This window comes from Entelurus aequoreus, linkage group LG03, assembly GCF_033978785.1.
Source record: "Entelurus aequoreus isolate RoL-2023_Sb linkage group LG03, RoL_Eaeq_v1.1, whole genome shotgun sequence".
Classification (NCBI taxonomy): domain Eukaryota; kingdom Metazoa; phylum Chordata; class Actinopteri; order Syngnathiformes; family Syngnathidae; genus Entelurus; species Entelurus aequoreus.
The window spans coordinates 3560148-3576808 of record NC_084733.1 but is presented as its reverse complement, the minus strand read 5'-3'; the positions used below and the strand labels follow the sequence as shown (position 1 = coordinate 3576808).

The following is a 16661-nucleotide window of genomic DNA, read 5'->3' as shown; positions in this document are numbered from 1 at the left end:
TTTTCACGTGTTTGTATCTCTGCTGCAACCTGCTGAGGATACGCTGTGACACGTCGGTCCATCACTACGAGTAGTGCCTTTGTCAAAATGTGAATAGCGTGATGAAGAGGTTGTCTCTGTGCCAACTCACATTTACGGCTCCATTCATGGATCACACACACCATTTGGAATTTTGCCGGTTAGCTCCTTGTTAGAGAACAGCAAGTTGTGCAAAAAGTACTAAAAACATTGACAACCAGGGGAGTGCAAACTTGTTCCACTGAAGGTCGCATACTGACAAACGAAAGCATTATATTTTTTCTTTTTCAAACCAATATATATTGTAACTACGGCTGCAACAACTAATCAATTAAATCGACTATTTAAAAAAACTTGGCGATTAATTTAGTCATCGATTCATTGGATCTATGCTATGCGCATGCGCAGAGGCAATTTATTTTATTTATTTTTTAATTTTTTAATTTTATTTTAAAAAATTTTTTTTATAAACCTTTATTTATAAACTGCAACATGTACAAACAGCTGAGAAACAATAATCAAAATACGTATGTTGCCAGTATGCTGTTTTTTTTTCAATAAAATACTGGAAAGGATAGAAATGTAGTTTGTCTCTTTTATCCGATTATTAATCGATTAATCGAAGCAATAATCGACAGATTAATCGATTATCAAATTAGTTGTTAGTTGCAGCCCTAATTATAACCCTTGTTGCTTCTCTCAATTTTGGTGAACGTTAAAAGTCCCGGGACCCAAAAGGGTTTCAGTCATTAAAGTGCTAAAAATAAGTTACATTTATAGTTTTGTACTTTCAACGCTTAAATATAGTACAGGCCAAACGTTTGGACACACCTTCTCACTCACAACACAAGCGATGCTGTCAACTAGGGCTGCCACTAACGATTCATTTGATAATCGATTAATCTGTCGATTATTACTTCGATTAATCGATTAATAATCGGATAAAAGAGACAAACTACATTTCTATCCTTTCCAGTATTTTATTTTTTAAAAAACAGCATACTGGCACCATACTTATTTTGATTATTGTTTCTCAGCTGTTTGTAAATGTTGCAGTTTATAAATAAAGATTTATTTAAAAATAAAAAAATTAAAAATAAAAAAAGTTTTTTGTTTTTTTTTTAAAGCCTCTGCGCATGCGCATAGCATAGATCCAACGAATCGATGACTAAATTAATCGGCAACTATTTTTATAATCGATTTTAATCGATTTAATCGATTAGTTGTTGCAGCCCTACTCTCAACCCCATTGATGAAGCAAGACATTCCACTAATCAACCCTGATAAGACACACCAGTGAAGTGAAAACCACTTCAGGTGTCTCCCTCTTGAAGCTCATGGAGAGAATGCCAAGAGTGTGCAAAGCAGTAATCAGAGCAATGGGTGGCTATTTTGAAGAAACTAGAATATAAAACATGTTTTCAGTTATTACTAGAGATGTCCGATAATATCGGTCTGCCGATATTATCGGCCGATAAATGCGCTAAAATGTAATATCGGAAATTATCTGTATCGGTTTTTTTATTATCAGTATCGTTTGTTTTTTGTTTGTTTGTTTGTTTGTTTTTTATTAAATCCACATAAAAAACACAAGATACACTTACAATTAGTGCACCAACCCAAAAAACCTCCCTCCCCCATTTACACTCATTCACACAAAAGGGTTGTTTCTTTCTGTTATTAATATTCTGCTTCCTACATTATATATCAATATATATCAATACAGTCTGCAAGGGATACAGTCCGTAAGCACACATGATTGTGCGTGCTGCTGCTCCACTAATAATACTAACCTTTAACAGTTAATTTTACAAATTTTCATTAATTACTAGTTTCTATGTAACTGTTTTTATATTGTTTTACTTTCTTTTTTATTCAAGAAAATATTTTTAATTTATTTATCTTATTTTATTTTATTCTTTTTTTTTTTAAAGTACCTTATCCTCACCATACCTGGTTGTCCAAATTAGGCATAATAATGTGTTAATTCCACGACTGTATATATCGGTTGATATCGGTATCGGTTGATATCGGTATCCGTAATTAAAGAGTTGGACAATATCGGCATATCGGATATCGGCAAAAAGCCATTATCGGACATCCCTAGTTATTACACCTTTTTTTGTTAAGTACATAACTCCACATGTGTTCATTCATAGTTTTGATGTGACAATCCAGTGATTATTACATGAGTTTCACTCTTACTTTGTTCAAGGATTATAATATAGATCAGGGGTCACCAACCTTTTTGAAAGCAAGAGCTACTTCTTGGGTAGTGATTAATGCGAAGGGCTACCAGTTTGATACACACTTAAATAAATTGCCAGAAATAGCCAATTTGCTCAATTTACCTTTAACTCTATGTTATTATTAATAATTAATGATATTTACACTTAATTGAACGGTTTAAAAGAGGAGAAAACACGAAAAAAATGACAATTAAATTTTGAAACATAGTTTATCTTCATTTTCGACTCTTTAAAATTCAAAATTCAACCGAAAAAAGAAGAGAAAAACTAGCTAATTCGAATCTTTTTGAAAAAATTAAAAAAAGAATTTATGGAACATCATTAGTAATTTTTCCTGATTAAGATTAATTTTAGAATTTTGATGACATGTTTTAAATAGGTTAAAATCCAATCTGCACTTTGTTAGAATATATAACAAATTGGACCAAGCTATATTTCTAACAAAGACAAATCATTATTTCTTCTAGATTTTCCAGAACAAAAATTTCAAAAGAAATTCAAAAGACTTTGAAATAAGATTTAAATTTGATTCTACAGATTTTCTAGATTTGCCAGAATATATTTTTTTAATTTTAATCATAATAAGTTTGAAGAAATATTTCACAAATATTCTTCGTCGAAAAAACAGAAGCTAAAATGAAGAATTAAATTAAAATGTATTTATTATTCTTTACAATAAAAAAATTTTTAAAAATACTTGAACATTGATTTAAATTGTCAGGAAAGAAGAGGAAGGAATTTAAAAGGTAAAAAGGTACATGTGTTTAAAAATCCTAAAATCATTTTTAAGGTTGTATTTTTCCTCTAAAATTGTCTTTCTGAAAGCTATAAGAAGCAAAGTAAAACAATTTATGAATGTATTTAAACAAGTGAAGACCAAGTCTTTAAAATATTTTCTTGGATTTTCAAATTCTATTTGAGTTTTGTCTCTCTTAGAATTAAAAATGTCGACCAAAGCGAGACCAGCTTGCTAGTAAATAAATACAATTAAAATAATAGAGGCAGCTCACTGGTAAGTGCTGCTATTTGAGCTATTTTTAGAACAGGCCAGCAGGCTACTCATCTGGGGCCGTACTTATCAAGCTTCTTAGAGTGCCATTTTACACTTAAGTCCTGAGAATTTGCGAAATTTAGTCCTACTCTCAAACTTAAGAATAAAAGCTTTTTATCAACGTTCTTAAGTCTAAGAATCACTCCTACTCTCCACGATATTTAAGAGACCTTCAGAGGTGTCTTAAGTGGTTAGGAGTTGCCAGCAGGGGATGGCACTGAGGCAAGAGAGACGTGCGCGAACGTTCAGGGAACGGAACAATGTTTTGGTTTTTTTTGATGACGAGCAGCTGATCAAACGGTATCGTTTAGACGGAGCGGATATTATTTTTGTCACAGATTTAATACTTTTCGATTCCTTGTTGATTTCTGCATGTGTCTGCAGTGGGCTAGTATATATAGAGCCACCCACACCAGTTTCAAATTAGTTGCCTAATTAATGAATTGGAAAGAAAATGTTATGACAGTAGCGTATGTGTGTGGCCGTGAGGTGAGTGACGTCAGTGAGTGTGTGGGCGAGAGAAGAGAGGGAGCGGTAGCGTGAGTGCCGGCGGGGACTAGTTTGTTTTGTATTATTTTGTAGTTTATTGTCAAAATATACACTCCCATTGTCCACTTAAATGTTTCCAAGATATTTCTTTATTCTTAGACAACGGATTCCATTCCGTGATTGGTCATTTCTATGGACACAGAAATGACGTCACCTAAAATTGCGTTTACGGCACATAGTAATGTCGTAATTCAGCTCTGAGTGTGACACTTAAGATTCAGTCCTACACTTCGCTGAAAGTGTGAGTATAGACGCTTGATAACTAACTTTTAAGTGCAGCTTTCAGCGAAGAATTTATTTACTCTTAAGTCAACTCTTAGCAGACTTCTTAGGAGTCATTCTAAGAAGCTTGATAAGTACGGCCCCTGGTCCTTACGGGCTACCTGGTGCCCGCGGGCACCGCGTTGGTGACCCCTGATATAGATGTTGTATCATAGTGGCATTACCACAGGTAACAATAATTATTACACTGTAACAATAATTTGTATCAACAATGTAGGAATAATGAATATACCAACAATGGTGGTAGACAACATAGCAACAATGGTAATAGCTCGGTAACTGGGGGTGGGATTAAATAAATTATCTTCTTCCCACTCACTTTCAGGCAAAACTGGACAATCATGCACTATATTAATTTATATTATTATGTGTTGTCAACTTGTACTTCTTTATGTCATTGCCTGAAATAAATAAATAAATAAATGGAAAAAATATCGGCAAAAAAAAAGCCATTATCGGCCATCTCTACTCAAGACATGATGTTCTTTACAAGTGAATGTACACTTTTGACCAGGACTGTATGTGACTCACCCACAGGGCTGAAATGTTACACCGGGACAAGCAAGGAGCTCACCTGCACAAACCAGAAGATATTGTCCGGCTTCCCCCCTGGAAATGGTGGCGAGCTGCCCTTGCTGTCATCTCCATCCCGGCCGGCTGGCTGCCGAACGCTCCGTTTGGGATGCCAAGCCGTGTCATAGCTGTCCAGCACCCAGGAGGCGATGCACGCCATGACCAGCCCGATGACAACCAGGGCACCGAACAGCCTCAGCATCCTCCTGTAGCGGCGAAGAGAGGCGGACTAGCTGCACACAATGAGGGCCAACTACTCGCTAAGAAGGGACGCGTCAACACACTCAAACTAACCGCTGACACATGACAGCGGACGCTAAAACTACGTGACTATAAGATCGGGGCTCCGAACCGTGTGTGTGGCAGCCATCCTCCCCGCAAGAGACGCATCGAGGCACCGCGTTCACATCGCCAGCTCCGACTCACTGGCGGAAGTAGCTTCCTTAGCGGCTAGCTTAGCTTAGCTTAGCTTAGCTTCCCGCGTCGGACTGGCTGGGAGGAGGCGCGTCATCGTCACGTGACCAGAAATGGGCGTCACATGAGCAGAGAGAGGCGGACATAGTACGATGTCTCACTCGTGTGCTTTCTTCACTGCCCTATAAAGCCAGTAAAAGTGCACCAATTAGCGTTGATATTTTTGACGGCACGATTCGCTTACATCAGGGGTGTCCAAACTTTTTCCACTGAGGGCCGCACACTGAAAAATCAAAGCAAGCGGGGGCCATTTTGATATTTTTTTTATTTTAAAAACCAATACAATATATGTATAAAAAATATACATTAAGGCAGGGGTCACCAACCTTTTTGAAAGCAAGAGCTACTTCTTGGGTAGTGATTAATGCGAAGGGCTACCAGTTTGATACACACTTAAATAAATTGCCAGAATTAGCCAATTTGCTCAATTTACCTTTAACTCTATGTTATTATTAATAATTAATGATATTTACACTTAATTGAACGGTTTAAAACAGGAAAAAACACAAAACAAATGACAATTAAATTTTGCAACATAGTTTATCTTCAATTTCGACTCTTTAAAATTCAAAATTCTACCGAAAAAAAAAGAAGAGAAAAACTAGCTATTTCAAGTCTTTTTGAAAAAATTAAAAAAATTATTTATGGAACATCATTAGTAATTTTTCCTGATGAAGATTAATTTTAGAATTTTTATGACATATTTTAAATAGGTTAAAATCCAATCTGCACTTTGTTAGAATATATAACAAATTGGACCAAGCTATATTTTTAACAAAGACAAATCATTATTTCTTCTAGATTTTCCAGAACAAAAATTTTAAAAGAAATTCAAAAGACTTTGAAATAAGATTTAAATTTGATTCTACAGATTTTCTAAATATGCCAGAATAATTTTTTTGAATTTTAATCATAATAAGTTTGAAGAAATATTTCACAAATATTCTTTGTCGAAAAAACAGAAGCTAAAATGAAGAATTAAATTAAAATGTATTTGTTATTCTTTACAATAAAAAAAAACAAAATTACTTGAACATTGATTTAAATTGTCAGGAAAGAAGAGGAAGGAATTTAAAAGGTAAAAAGGTAAATGTGTTTAAAAATCCTAAAAACATTTTTAAGGTTGTATTTTTTCTCTAAAATTTTATTTCTGAAAGTTATAAGAAGCAAAGTAAAAAAAATGAATGAATTTATTTAAACAAGTGAAGACCAAGTCTTTAAATATTTTCTTGGATTTTCAAATTCTATTTGAGTTTTGTCTCTCTTAGAATTAAAAATGTCGGGCAAAGCGAGACCAGCTTGCTAGTAAATAAATAAAATTAAAAAAATAGAGGCAGCTCACTGGTAAGTGCTGCTATTTGAGCTATTTTTAGAACAGGCCAGCGGGCTACTCATCTGGTCCTTACGGGCTACCTGGTGCCGCGGGCACCGCGTTGGTGACCCCTGCATTAAGGCCTCCACTCAGGCTTGATCCCAGGGACCCCTAAGGGATTTGGTCCAAAAAATATTTAAAATGTGTCATTATTCAGTATTATTATCTCTAGATCAACATTAGGTCTATCTGTCAATATAACGTTTTTAAAGATTTAAGTCGTATGCTCTTTTTGTCAAAAAAAAACCCTGTTTTTTTTATGGAAAAAACACAAAATATGCAATATTTTCACCCAATAACATGTTTAAGATTATATAGTAATTGGAGTAGGGATGTCCGATAATGGCTTTTTTGCCGATATCCGATATGCCGATATTGTCCAACTCTTTAATTACCGATACCGATATCAACCGATATATATACAGTCGTGGAATTAACACATTATTATGCCTAATTTGGACAACCAGGTATGGTGAGGATAAGTACTTTTAAAAAAATGAATCAAATAAGATAAATAAATTAAAAACATTTTCTTGAATAAAAAAGAAAGTAAAACAATATAAAAACAGTTACATAGAAACTAGTCATTAATGAAAATTTGTAAAATTAACTGTTAAAGGTTAGTATTATTAGTGGAGCAGCAGCACGCACAATCATGTGTGCTTACGGACTGTATCCCTTGCAGACTGTATTGATATATATTGATATATAATGTAGGAACCAGAATATTAATAACAGAAAGAAACAACCCTTTTGTGTGAATGAGTGTAAATGGGGAGGAGGTTTTTTGTGTTGGTGCACTAATTGTAAGTGTATCTTGTGTTTTTTATGTGGATTTAATAAAAATAAAAATAAAAAACACGATACTGATAATAAAAAAAACCGATACCGATAATTTCCGATATTACATTTTAACGCATTTATCGGCCGATAATATCGCAGACCGATATTATCGGACATCTCTAATTGGAGCCTTAAAAAGGTCAATAACACCATTGATTTTAATTCATTATTATTTTTTTGAGCAATGACACTTAAAAACAAATCACACCAAAATTATTGGGGAACCAAAAGGGTCCTACTCATTAAAGTGTTAAAAATAAATTATATATATTTTTTTTACTGTTTACTTTTAACACAATAATCTCCAGATCAACTTCAGATCCATCCGTCAATTATACGTCGTATTGTTGTTTATGTTTTTTGTTTGTTCGTTTTAGGCCCTTCTTTAAAAAATAAAATAAAAATAAAAAAAGCTACATTTTTTATATGGCAAACACAAAATATGCAACATTTTCCCCAAAAAATATCTCAATTTGTATTACTTTATATCAACTTGAAGTCAACATAGAGATTTACTGTAAGCGTTAAATAATTAAAAAAAACATAATAATCTGACTTATTTTTAACATTTTAATGACTGAGACCCTTTATGGTCCCCGGGACCCCTAAAGGTAAAATAAATAAAAAATCCATATATTTTGTTATGGTTTGAAAATGAAAAATATCAAAATGGCCCCCACATGCTTTCATTTTTCCGTGTGCGGGCCCTCATTGGAAAAAGTTGGACACCCCTGTGCTTACATCATGGGTGTCAAACTCTGGCCCCGGGCCAAATCTGGCCCGCCGTGTAATTTCATTTGGCCCTTGGGACGGGGGCGTGGTTAAGAGGGGAGGAGTATATTTACAGCTAGAATTCACCAGGTCAAGTATTTCATATATATATATATATATATATATATATATATATATAGTATATATATATATATATATATATATATATATATATATATATATATATATATATATATAGAGCTTCAAAATGTAATAATGAATAAAATGCTAAAGTTGTTGATAAACAAGCAATTATTTTAATAATTAAATGTGGTCATTTTAAATGAATTATTATGATCATTTAAAATTAATTATTTCAAATATGTTTATTTTAATGTATAATTCTATGGCTGGATGTAATAAGGAGCCAGAAAAAATACAAATAAAAATACAATTAATTTTGATGTTTTTAGCAAAATATGGTAAAAATGTATTTAGTTGTTTTTTTTTTAAATTAATAATATATTTATTTTTAGGTAAAATAAACATAATACAATTTATCTCTAGTCTGGATGATTTAGTTCTTGTCACCCTGTTGTCCTCCCGTCTCTTCCCCAAGGATGGCTCCATGAGCTGGGCAAACGCCTGGAGATGCCCTACGTCAGGGTCACCAACGCGGTGCCCGCGGGCACCAGGTAGCCCGTAAGGACCAGATGAGTAGCCCGCTGGCCTGTTCTAAAAATAGCTCAAATAGCAGCACTTACCAGTGAGCTGCCTCTATTTTTTAAATTGTATTTATTTACTAGCAAGCTGGTCTCGCTTTGCCCGACATTTTTAATTCTAAGAGAGACAAAACTCAAATAGAATTTGAAAATCAAGAAATTATTTTAAAGACTTGGTCTTCACTTGTTTAAATAAATTCATACATTTTTTTACTTTGCTTCTTATAACTTTCCGAAAGACAATTTTAGAGAAAAAATACAACCTTAAAAATGATTTAGGATTTTTAAACACATATACCTTTTTACCTTTTAAATTCCTCTCTTCTTTCCTGACAATTTAAATCAATGTTCAAGTAAATTTATTTTTTTATTGTAAAGAATAATAAATACATTTTAATTTAATTCTTCATTTTAGCTTCTATTTTTTCGACGAAGAATATTTGTGAAATATTTCTTCAAACTTATTATGATTAAAATTCAAAAAAATATTCTGGCAAATCTAGAAAATATGTAGAATCAAATTTAAATCTTATTTCAAAGTCTTTTGAATTTCTTTTAAAATTTTTGTTCTGGAAAATCTAGAAGAAATAATGATTTGTCTTTGTTAGAAATATAGCTTGGTCCAATTTGTTATATATTCTAACAAAGTGTAGATTGATTGATTGATTGATTGATTGATTGAGACTTTTATTAGTAGGTTGCACAGTGAAGTACATATTCCGTACAATTGACCACTAAATGGTAACACCCGAATAAGTTTTTCAACTTGTTTAAGTCGGGGTCCACTTAAATTGATTCATGATACAGATATATACTATCATATATACTATCATCATAATACAGTCATCACACAAGATAATCACATTGAATTATTTACATTATTTACAATCAGGAGTGTGGAGGGGGGGTGGGGTGGGGGGGTGCGGATATGACATCAAGTAGTGGACATAGAGAGAGAGAGAGAGAGAGAGAGATCAGAAGGCATAAGAAAAAGAATCTGCATTTGATTGTTTACATTTGATTATTAGCAATCCGGGGAGGGTGTTAGTTTAGGGTTGTAGCTGCCTGGAGGTGAACTTTATAGCGGTTTTGAAGGAGGATAGAGATGCCCTTTCTTTTATACCTGTTGGGAGCGCATTCCACATTGATGTGGCATAGAAAGAGAATGAGTTAAGACCTTTGTTAGTTCGGAATCTGGGTTAACGTGGTTAGTGGAGCACCCCTGGTGTTGTGGTTAGGCGGTCATTTACGTTAAGGAAGTAGTTTGACATGTACTTCGGTATCAGGGAGGTGTAGCGGATTTTATAGACTAGGCTCAGTGCAAGTTGTTTAACTCTGTCCTCCACCTTGAGCCAGCCCACTTTAGAGAAGTGGTAGGAGTGAGGTGGGATCTGGGGGAGGTCTAGAAGTAACCTGACTAGCTTGTTCTGAGATGTTTGGAGTTTAGATTTGAGGGTTTTGGAGGTGCTAGGGTACCAGGAGGTGCATGCGTAATCGAAAAAGGGTTGAACGAGAGTTCCGCCAGAATCCTCAAGGTGCTTTTGTTGACCAGAGATAGGATTTTAACCTATTCAAAACATGCCATCAAAATTCTAAAATTAATCTTAATCAGGAAAAATTACTAATGATGTTCCATATATTATTTTTTTATTTTTTCAAAAAGATTCGAATTAGCTAGTTTTTCTCTTCTTTTTTCGGTTTGAATTTTGAATTTTAAAGAGTCGAAATTGAAGATAAACTATGTTTCAAAATTTAATTGTCATTTTTTTCGTGTTTTCTCCTCTTTTAAACCGTTCAATTAAGTGTAAATATAATTAATTATTAATAATAACATAGAGTTAAAGGTAAATTGAGCAAATTGGCTATTTCTGGCAATTTATTTAAGTGTGTATCAAACTGGTAGCCCTTCGCATTAATCACTACCCAGAAGTAGCTCTTGCTTTCAAAAAGGTTGGTGACCCTGCCCTACGTCAACAACACGGTCGGGAGGCCCGTCGGTGCGCAGCTCGTACATCGCCGCCCTCTACTTCACCCTCAGCAGCCTGACCAGTGTCGGCTTTGGCAACGTGTGCGCCAACAAATCTCCTCCATCTGCATCATGCTCATCGGCGGTATGCAGTACGCCTCGTATGGAATAACGTGATTGGGCAGGCACGCTGTTTATATCGTGGAAAGCCGAGCTGAGTGGGCGTGGCCTCCAGCTTCGGCTGCAAATCGGAGATTTTCGGACAATATTTGTCCCGGAGGTTTTCGGGGAAGCGCGAATCGGACACCTCCCAGAAAATCGGGAGGGTTGGCAAGTATGCACTGAGGGTGGCCTTACACTACTATTACAAATATGCGCCACACTGTTACCCACACTGACCCACACAAGAATGACAAACACATTTCGGGAGAACATCTGCACCGTAACACAACATAAACACAACAGGACAAATACCCAGACCCCTTGCAGCACTAACTCTTCCGGAGACGCTACAATATACAACCACCCCCCCCCCCCCCCCCCACTACTACCAATGTGTTGATATTTACCTCAGAAGGCTGCAAATAAAAAGAGGTTATTCAATTTTTTATTTAAAGTAGATTTGCACTATTAAGTTATATAAGCGCTGCTTGTTCCATATTCAGTGTTAAAGCAAATCAGTGTAGCAAACTGAGCAAATAATTAAAGGCCTACTGAAAGCCACTACTAGCGACCACGCAGTCTGATAGTTTATATATCAATGATGAAATCTTAACACTGCAACACATGCCAATACGGCCGGGTTAACTTATAAAGTGACATTTTAAATCTCCGGGAAATATCCGGCTGAAACGTCGCGGTATGATGACGTATGCGCGTGACGTAGTCAGTTTAACGGAAGTTATGGTACCCCGTAGAATCCTATACAAAAAGCTTTGTTTTCATTTCATAATTCCACAGTATTCTGGACAATCTTTTGCAATTTGTTTAATGAACAATGAAAGCTGCAAAGAAGACAGTTGTAGGTGGGATCGGTGTATTAGCAGCGGACTACAGCAACACAACCAGGAGGACTTTGTTGGAGAGCAGACGCGCTAGCCGCCGACCTCTACCTTGACTTCCTACGTCTCCGGGCCGCCAAACGCATCGGGTGAAGTCCTTCCTCCTTCCGTCGATCGCTGGAACGCAGGTGAGCACGGGTGTTGATGAGCAGATGAAGGCTGGCTGGCGTAGGTGGAGAGCTAATGTTTTTAGCATAGCTCTGTAAGGTCGGTTGCTAAGTTAGCTTCAATGGCGTCGTTAGCAACAGCATTGTTAACCTTCGCCAGCCTGGAAAGCATTAACCGTGTATTTACATGTCCACGGTTTAATAGTATTGTTGATTTTCTATCTATCCTTCCAGTCAGGGGTTTATTTTTTTTGTTTCTATATGCAGTTAAAGCACGATGCTATCACGTTAGCTCGTAGCTAAAGCGTTTTGCCGATGTATTTGTGGAGATAAAAGGCACTGAATGTCCATTTTGCGTTCTCGACTCTCATTTTCAAGAGGATATAGTATCCCAGGTGGTTTAAAATACAAATCCGTGATCCACAATAGAAAAAGGAGAGAGTGTGGAATCCAATGAGTCAGCTTGTACCTAAGTTACGGTCAGAGCAAAAAAAAAATATGTACAGTATTTCACTGCATTCTAGTCCGTCACTCTAACATTCCTCATCCACGAATCTTTCATCCTCGCTCAAATTAATGGGGTAATGGTCCGAATAGCTCTAGCTGCGTTGAAACAATAGGAAACATATGAGGGAGTGAACAACTGACAACGTCACGCTACTTCGGTACAGGCAAGGTTTTTTTTTATCAGAGACCAAAAGTTGCGAACTTTATCGTCGTTGTTCTCTATTAAATTTTTTCAGCAAAAATATGGCAATATCGCAAAATGATCAGTATGACACATAGAATGGATCTGCTATTCCCGTTTAAATAAAAAATTCATTTCAGTAGGCTTTTTAACATTTTATTCATGCACTTTCTCTTGCTACTTCAAGGCTTGAATGTTGGATTCATTCATTATTGTTATTTTATTTTCAAAATGTATTATTAGCCTGTGGGAAAAGTTTATTTTGATGTTTACCTCAGAAGGCTGCAAATAGGAAAAGAGGCATTCAATTTTTATTTAAATTGTATTTGATATGCCATTGATATTTTTTAATTATTATTATTATTAGAACTCGATTTTGCATGTCACTATAAAGCAGGGGTGTCCAAACTTTTTCCACTGAGGGCCGCACACTGAAAAATCAAAGCATGCGGGGGCCATTTTGATATCATTTCATTTTCAAAACCTATACAATATACACTTTTTTTTTTTTTTAACCTTTCGGCCTCCTCAAGTTAGTTTTTTATTTGTATTAAAAGCTTGAATCTCTAATTCAACTTCAGGTGAAAATGTATATATATATATATATATATATATATATATATAATATATATATATATATATATATATATATATATATATATATATATATATATATATATATATATATATATATATATATATATTTACATATACATATATACATATATATGTATACATATATATATATATATACATATATATGTATACATATATATATATATATACATATATATATATATATTTACATATGCATATATACATATATATGTATACATATATATATATATATATATATACATATATATGTATACATATATATATATATATACATGTATATATATATATATATATATATATATATATATATACATGTATATATATATATATATACATGTATATATATATATATATATATATATATATATATACATGTATATATATATATATATATATATATATATATACATGTATATATATATATATATATATATATATATATATATATATACATGTATATGTGTATATTATATATATACATGTATATGTATATATATATATATATATATATATATACATGTATATGTATATATATATATATACATGTATATGTATATATATATACATGTATATATATACATGTATATATATATGTATATATATATGTATATATACGTATATATATATACATGTATACATGTATATATATATATATATACATATATATATACATGTATACATGTATATATATATATACATATATATATATATATATACATATATATATACATGTATATATATATACATGTATATATATACATTACATGTATATATATATATATATACATGTATATATACACATATACATGTATATATATATATATATACACATATACATGTACAGTGGGGCAAAAAAGTATTTAGTCAGCCACCCATTGACAATCAATGGGTGGCTGACTAAATACTTTTTTGCCCCACTGTATATATATATATATATATATATATATATATATATATATATATATATATATATATATATACACATATACATGTATATATATATATATATATATATATATATATATATATATATATATATATATATATATATATATATACACATATACATGTATATATATATATATATATACAACAGCACAACTTCATCTCCTTCGATGTCGAAGAATTTTACCCTTCCATCACGCAAGACCTACTGACCAAAGCACTAGACTTTGCCTCGGACTACGACTCAATCACAGGCAACGAAAGAAACATCATCATCCACGCAAAGAACTCCATACTCTTCCGCAACGGTACACCATGGCAAAAAAAGAACAATTCAACATTCGACGTCACTATGGGAGTTTCGACGGAGCAGAAACGTGCGAACTTGTTGGAGTTTCCTCCTCTCCCAGCTCGCTAGCCTCAACCTGAACCTTGGTATTTACCGTGATGACGGACTGGCAGTGTGTCGCGCCTCGCCAAGGAGCAGCGAGAATACCAAGAAGCGTATATGCCAAATCTTCAAAGAGAACGGTCTACGGATCACAATTGAAGCCAACAAGCAAACCGTCAACTTCCTCGACGTCACTTTCAACCTGAGGAATAACAGCTACCAACCATTCACGAAACCCAACACAACACTCCAATACGTGCACCATGACAGCAACCACCCACCCACCACCACGAAAAGAATACCTACCGGAATTAATAAAAGACTATCGATGCTGTCATCTAGCAAAGCTGAATTCGACAAAGCAACCCCCCCGTACCAAAAAGCACTTGATGAATGCGGATACAACTTCACCCTCACCTACGAACCCACGCCAGGAAACCAACCAAAAAGGAGCAGAAAACGAAACAACATTATCTGGTACAACCCCCCATACAGCAAAAACGTCTCAACTAATATTGGCCACAAATTCCTCACCCTGATCGACAAACACTTCCCCAAAGGCAACACCCTAAGAAAAGTATTCAACAAGAACAACATTAAATTGAGCTACAGCTGCATGAACAACATGCAGCAAATAATTTCAAACCACAATAAAGCAATTGAAAAGGAGCCGCCCACCACCAGGCAGAACGACTCCAAAACCGACAAAAACTGCAACTGCCGCAAGAAACCTGATTGCCCTCTCAACGGGGGGTGCTTACAATCATCAGTTGTTTACCAAGCAAAGGTAATACGCAAGGACATTAACACATCCGACACATACGTAGGATTAACTGAGGGAGAATTCAAAACCAGATGGAACAATCACAAGGCTTCTTTCAGATGCAAAAGCCTGCGGAACACTACAGAACTCAGCAAACACATTTGGAATCTCAAAGACAATAATGTTGAATACTCAATAACATGGCAAATTCTTGCATCCAGCACACCTTACAACAGTGGTAACAAAAGATGCAACCTATGCTTAAAAGAGAAACTGTTTATCATATACCGCCCAGAGTTGTCATCCCTCAACAAGCGCAGCGAAATTGTATCAGCATGCCGTCACAGAAGGAAACACCTCCTAGGTAACACATGAGTCAATCACCACGCCCCCACGCCTGCCTGTACCCACCCACTCTGTGCCCTATATAAACCATGGTATGTGAATGCTTCCATTAAAATCTCCTGAGGATTGAGGAAATCCCTCATGAAACAGGCCTGTAGAGATGAAATAGTCTTGTGATTTTTTCCCACACATACATATATATATATATATATATATATATATATATATATATATATATATACATATATATACACATATACATGTATATATATATATATATATATATATACATGTATATATATATATACATGTATATATATATATATACATGTATATATATATACATGTATATATATATATACATGTATATGTATATATATATACATGTATATATATATACATGTATATATATATACATGTATACATGTATATGTATATATATATACATGTATATATATATATACATGTATACATGTATATATATATATACATATATATATATACATGTATATATATATATATACATATATATATATATACATGTGTATATATATATATATACATGTGTATATATATACATGTGTATATATATACATGTGTATATATATATATATATATATATATATATATATATATATATATATATATATATATATATATATATATATCTATATATATATATATATATATATATATATATATATATATATATATATATATATATATATATATATATATATATATGTATGTGTGGGAAAAAATCACAAGACTATTTCATCTCTACAGGCCTGTTTCATGAGGGGTTTTCCTCAATCCTCAGGAGAGAAAAAATCTCCTGAGGATTGAGGAAAACCCCTCATGAAACAGGCCTGTAGAGATGAAATAGTCTTGTGATTTTTCCCCACACATACATATTACGCTCTACCACGGTAT

General features: G+C 33.7%; 1 protein-coding gene across 1 annotated transcript in view; it reads right to left on the bottom strand.

Moving 5' to 3' along the window:
• Positions 1-5123, bottom strand: part of LOC133646019 (transmembrane protein 62-like) — a 45883-nt gene extending 40760 nt beyond the window's left edge. Inside the window, 1 exon segment of the mRNA XM_062040964.1 lies at positions 4724-5123. Coding sequence (XP_061896948.1) covers positions 4724-4924 — 201 coding nt within the window. The 5' untranslated portion in view covers positions 4925-5123.
• Positions 5124-16661: the final 11538 nt, after the last annotated feature.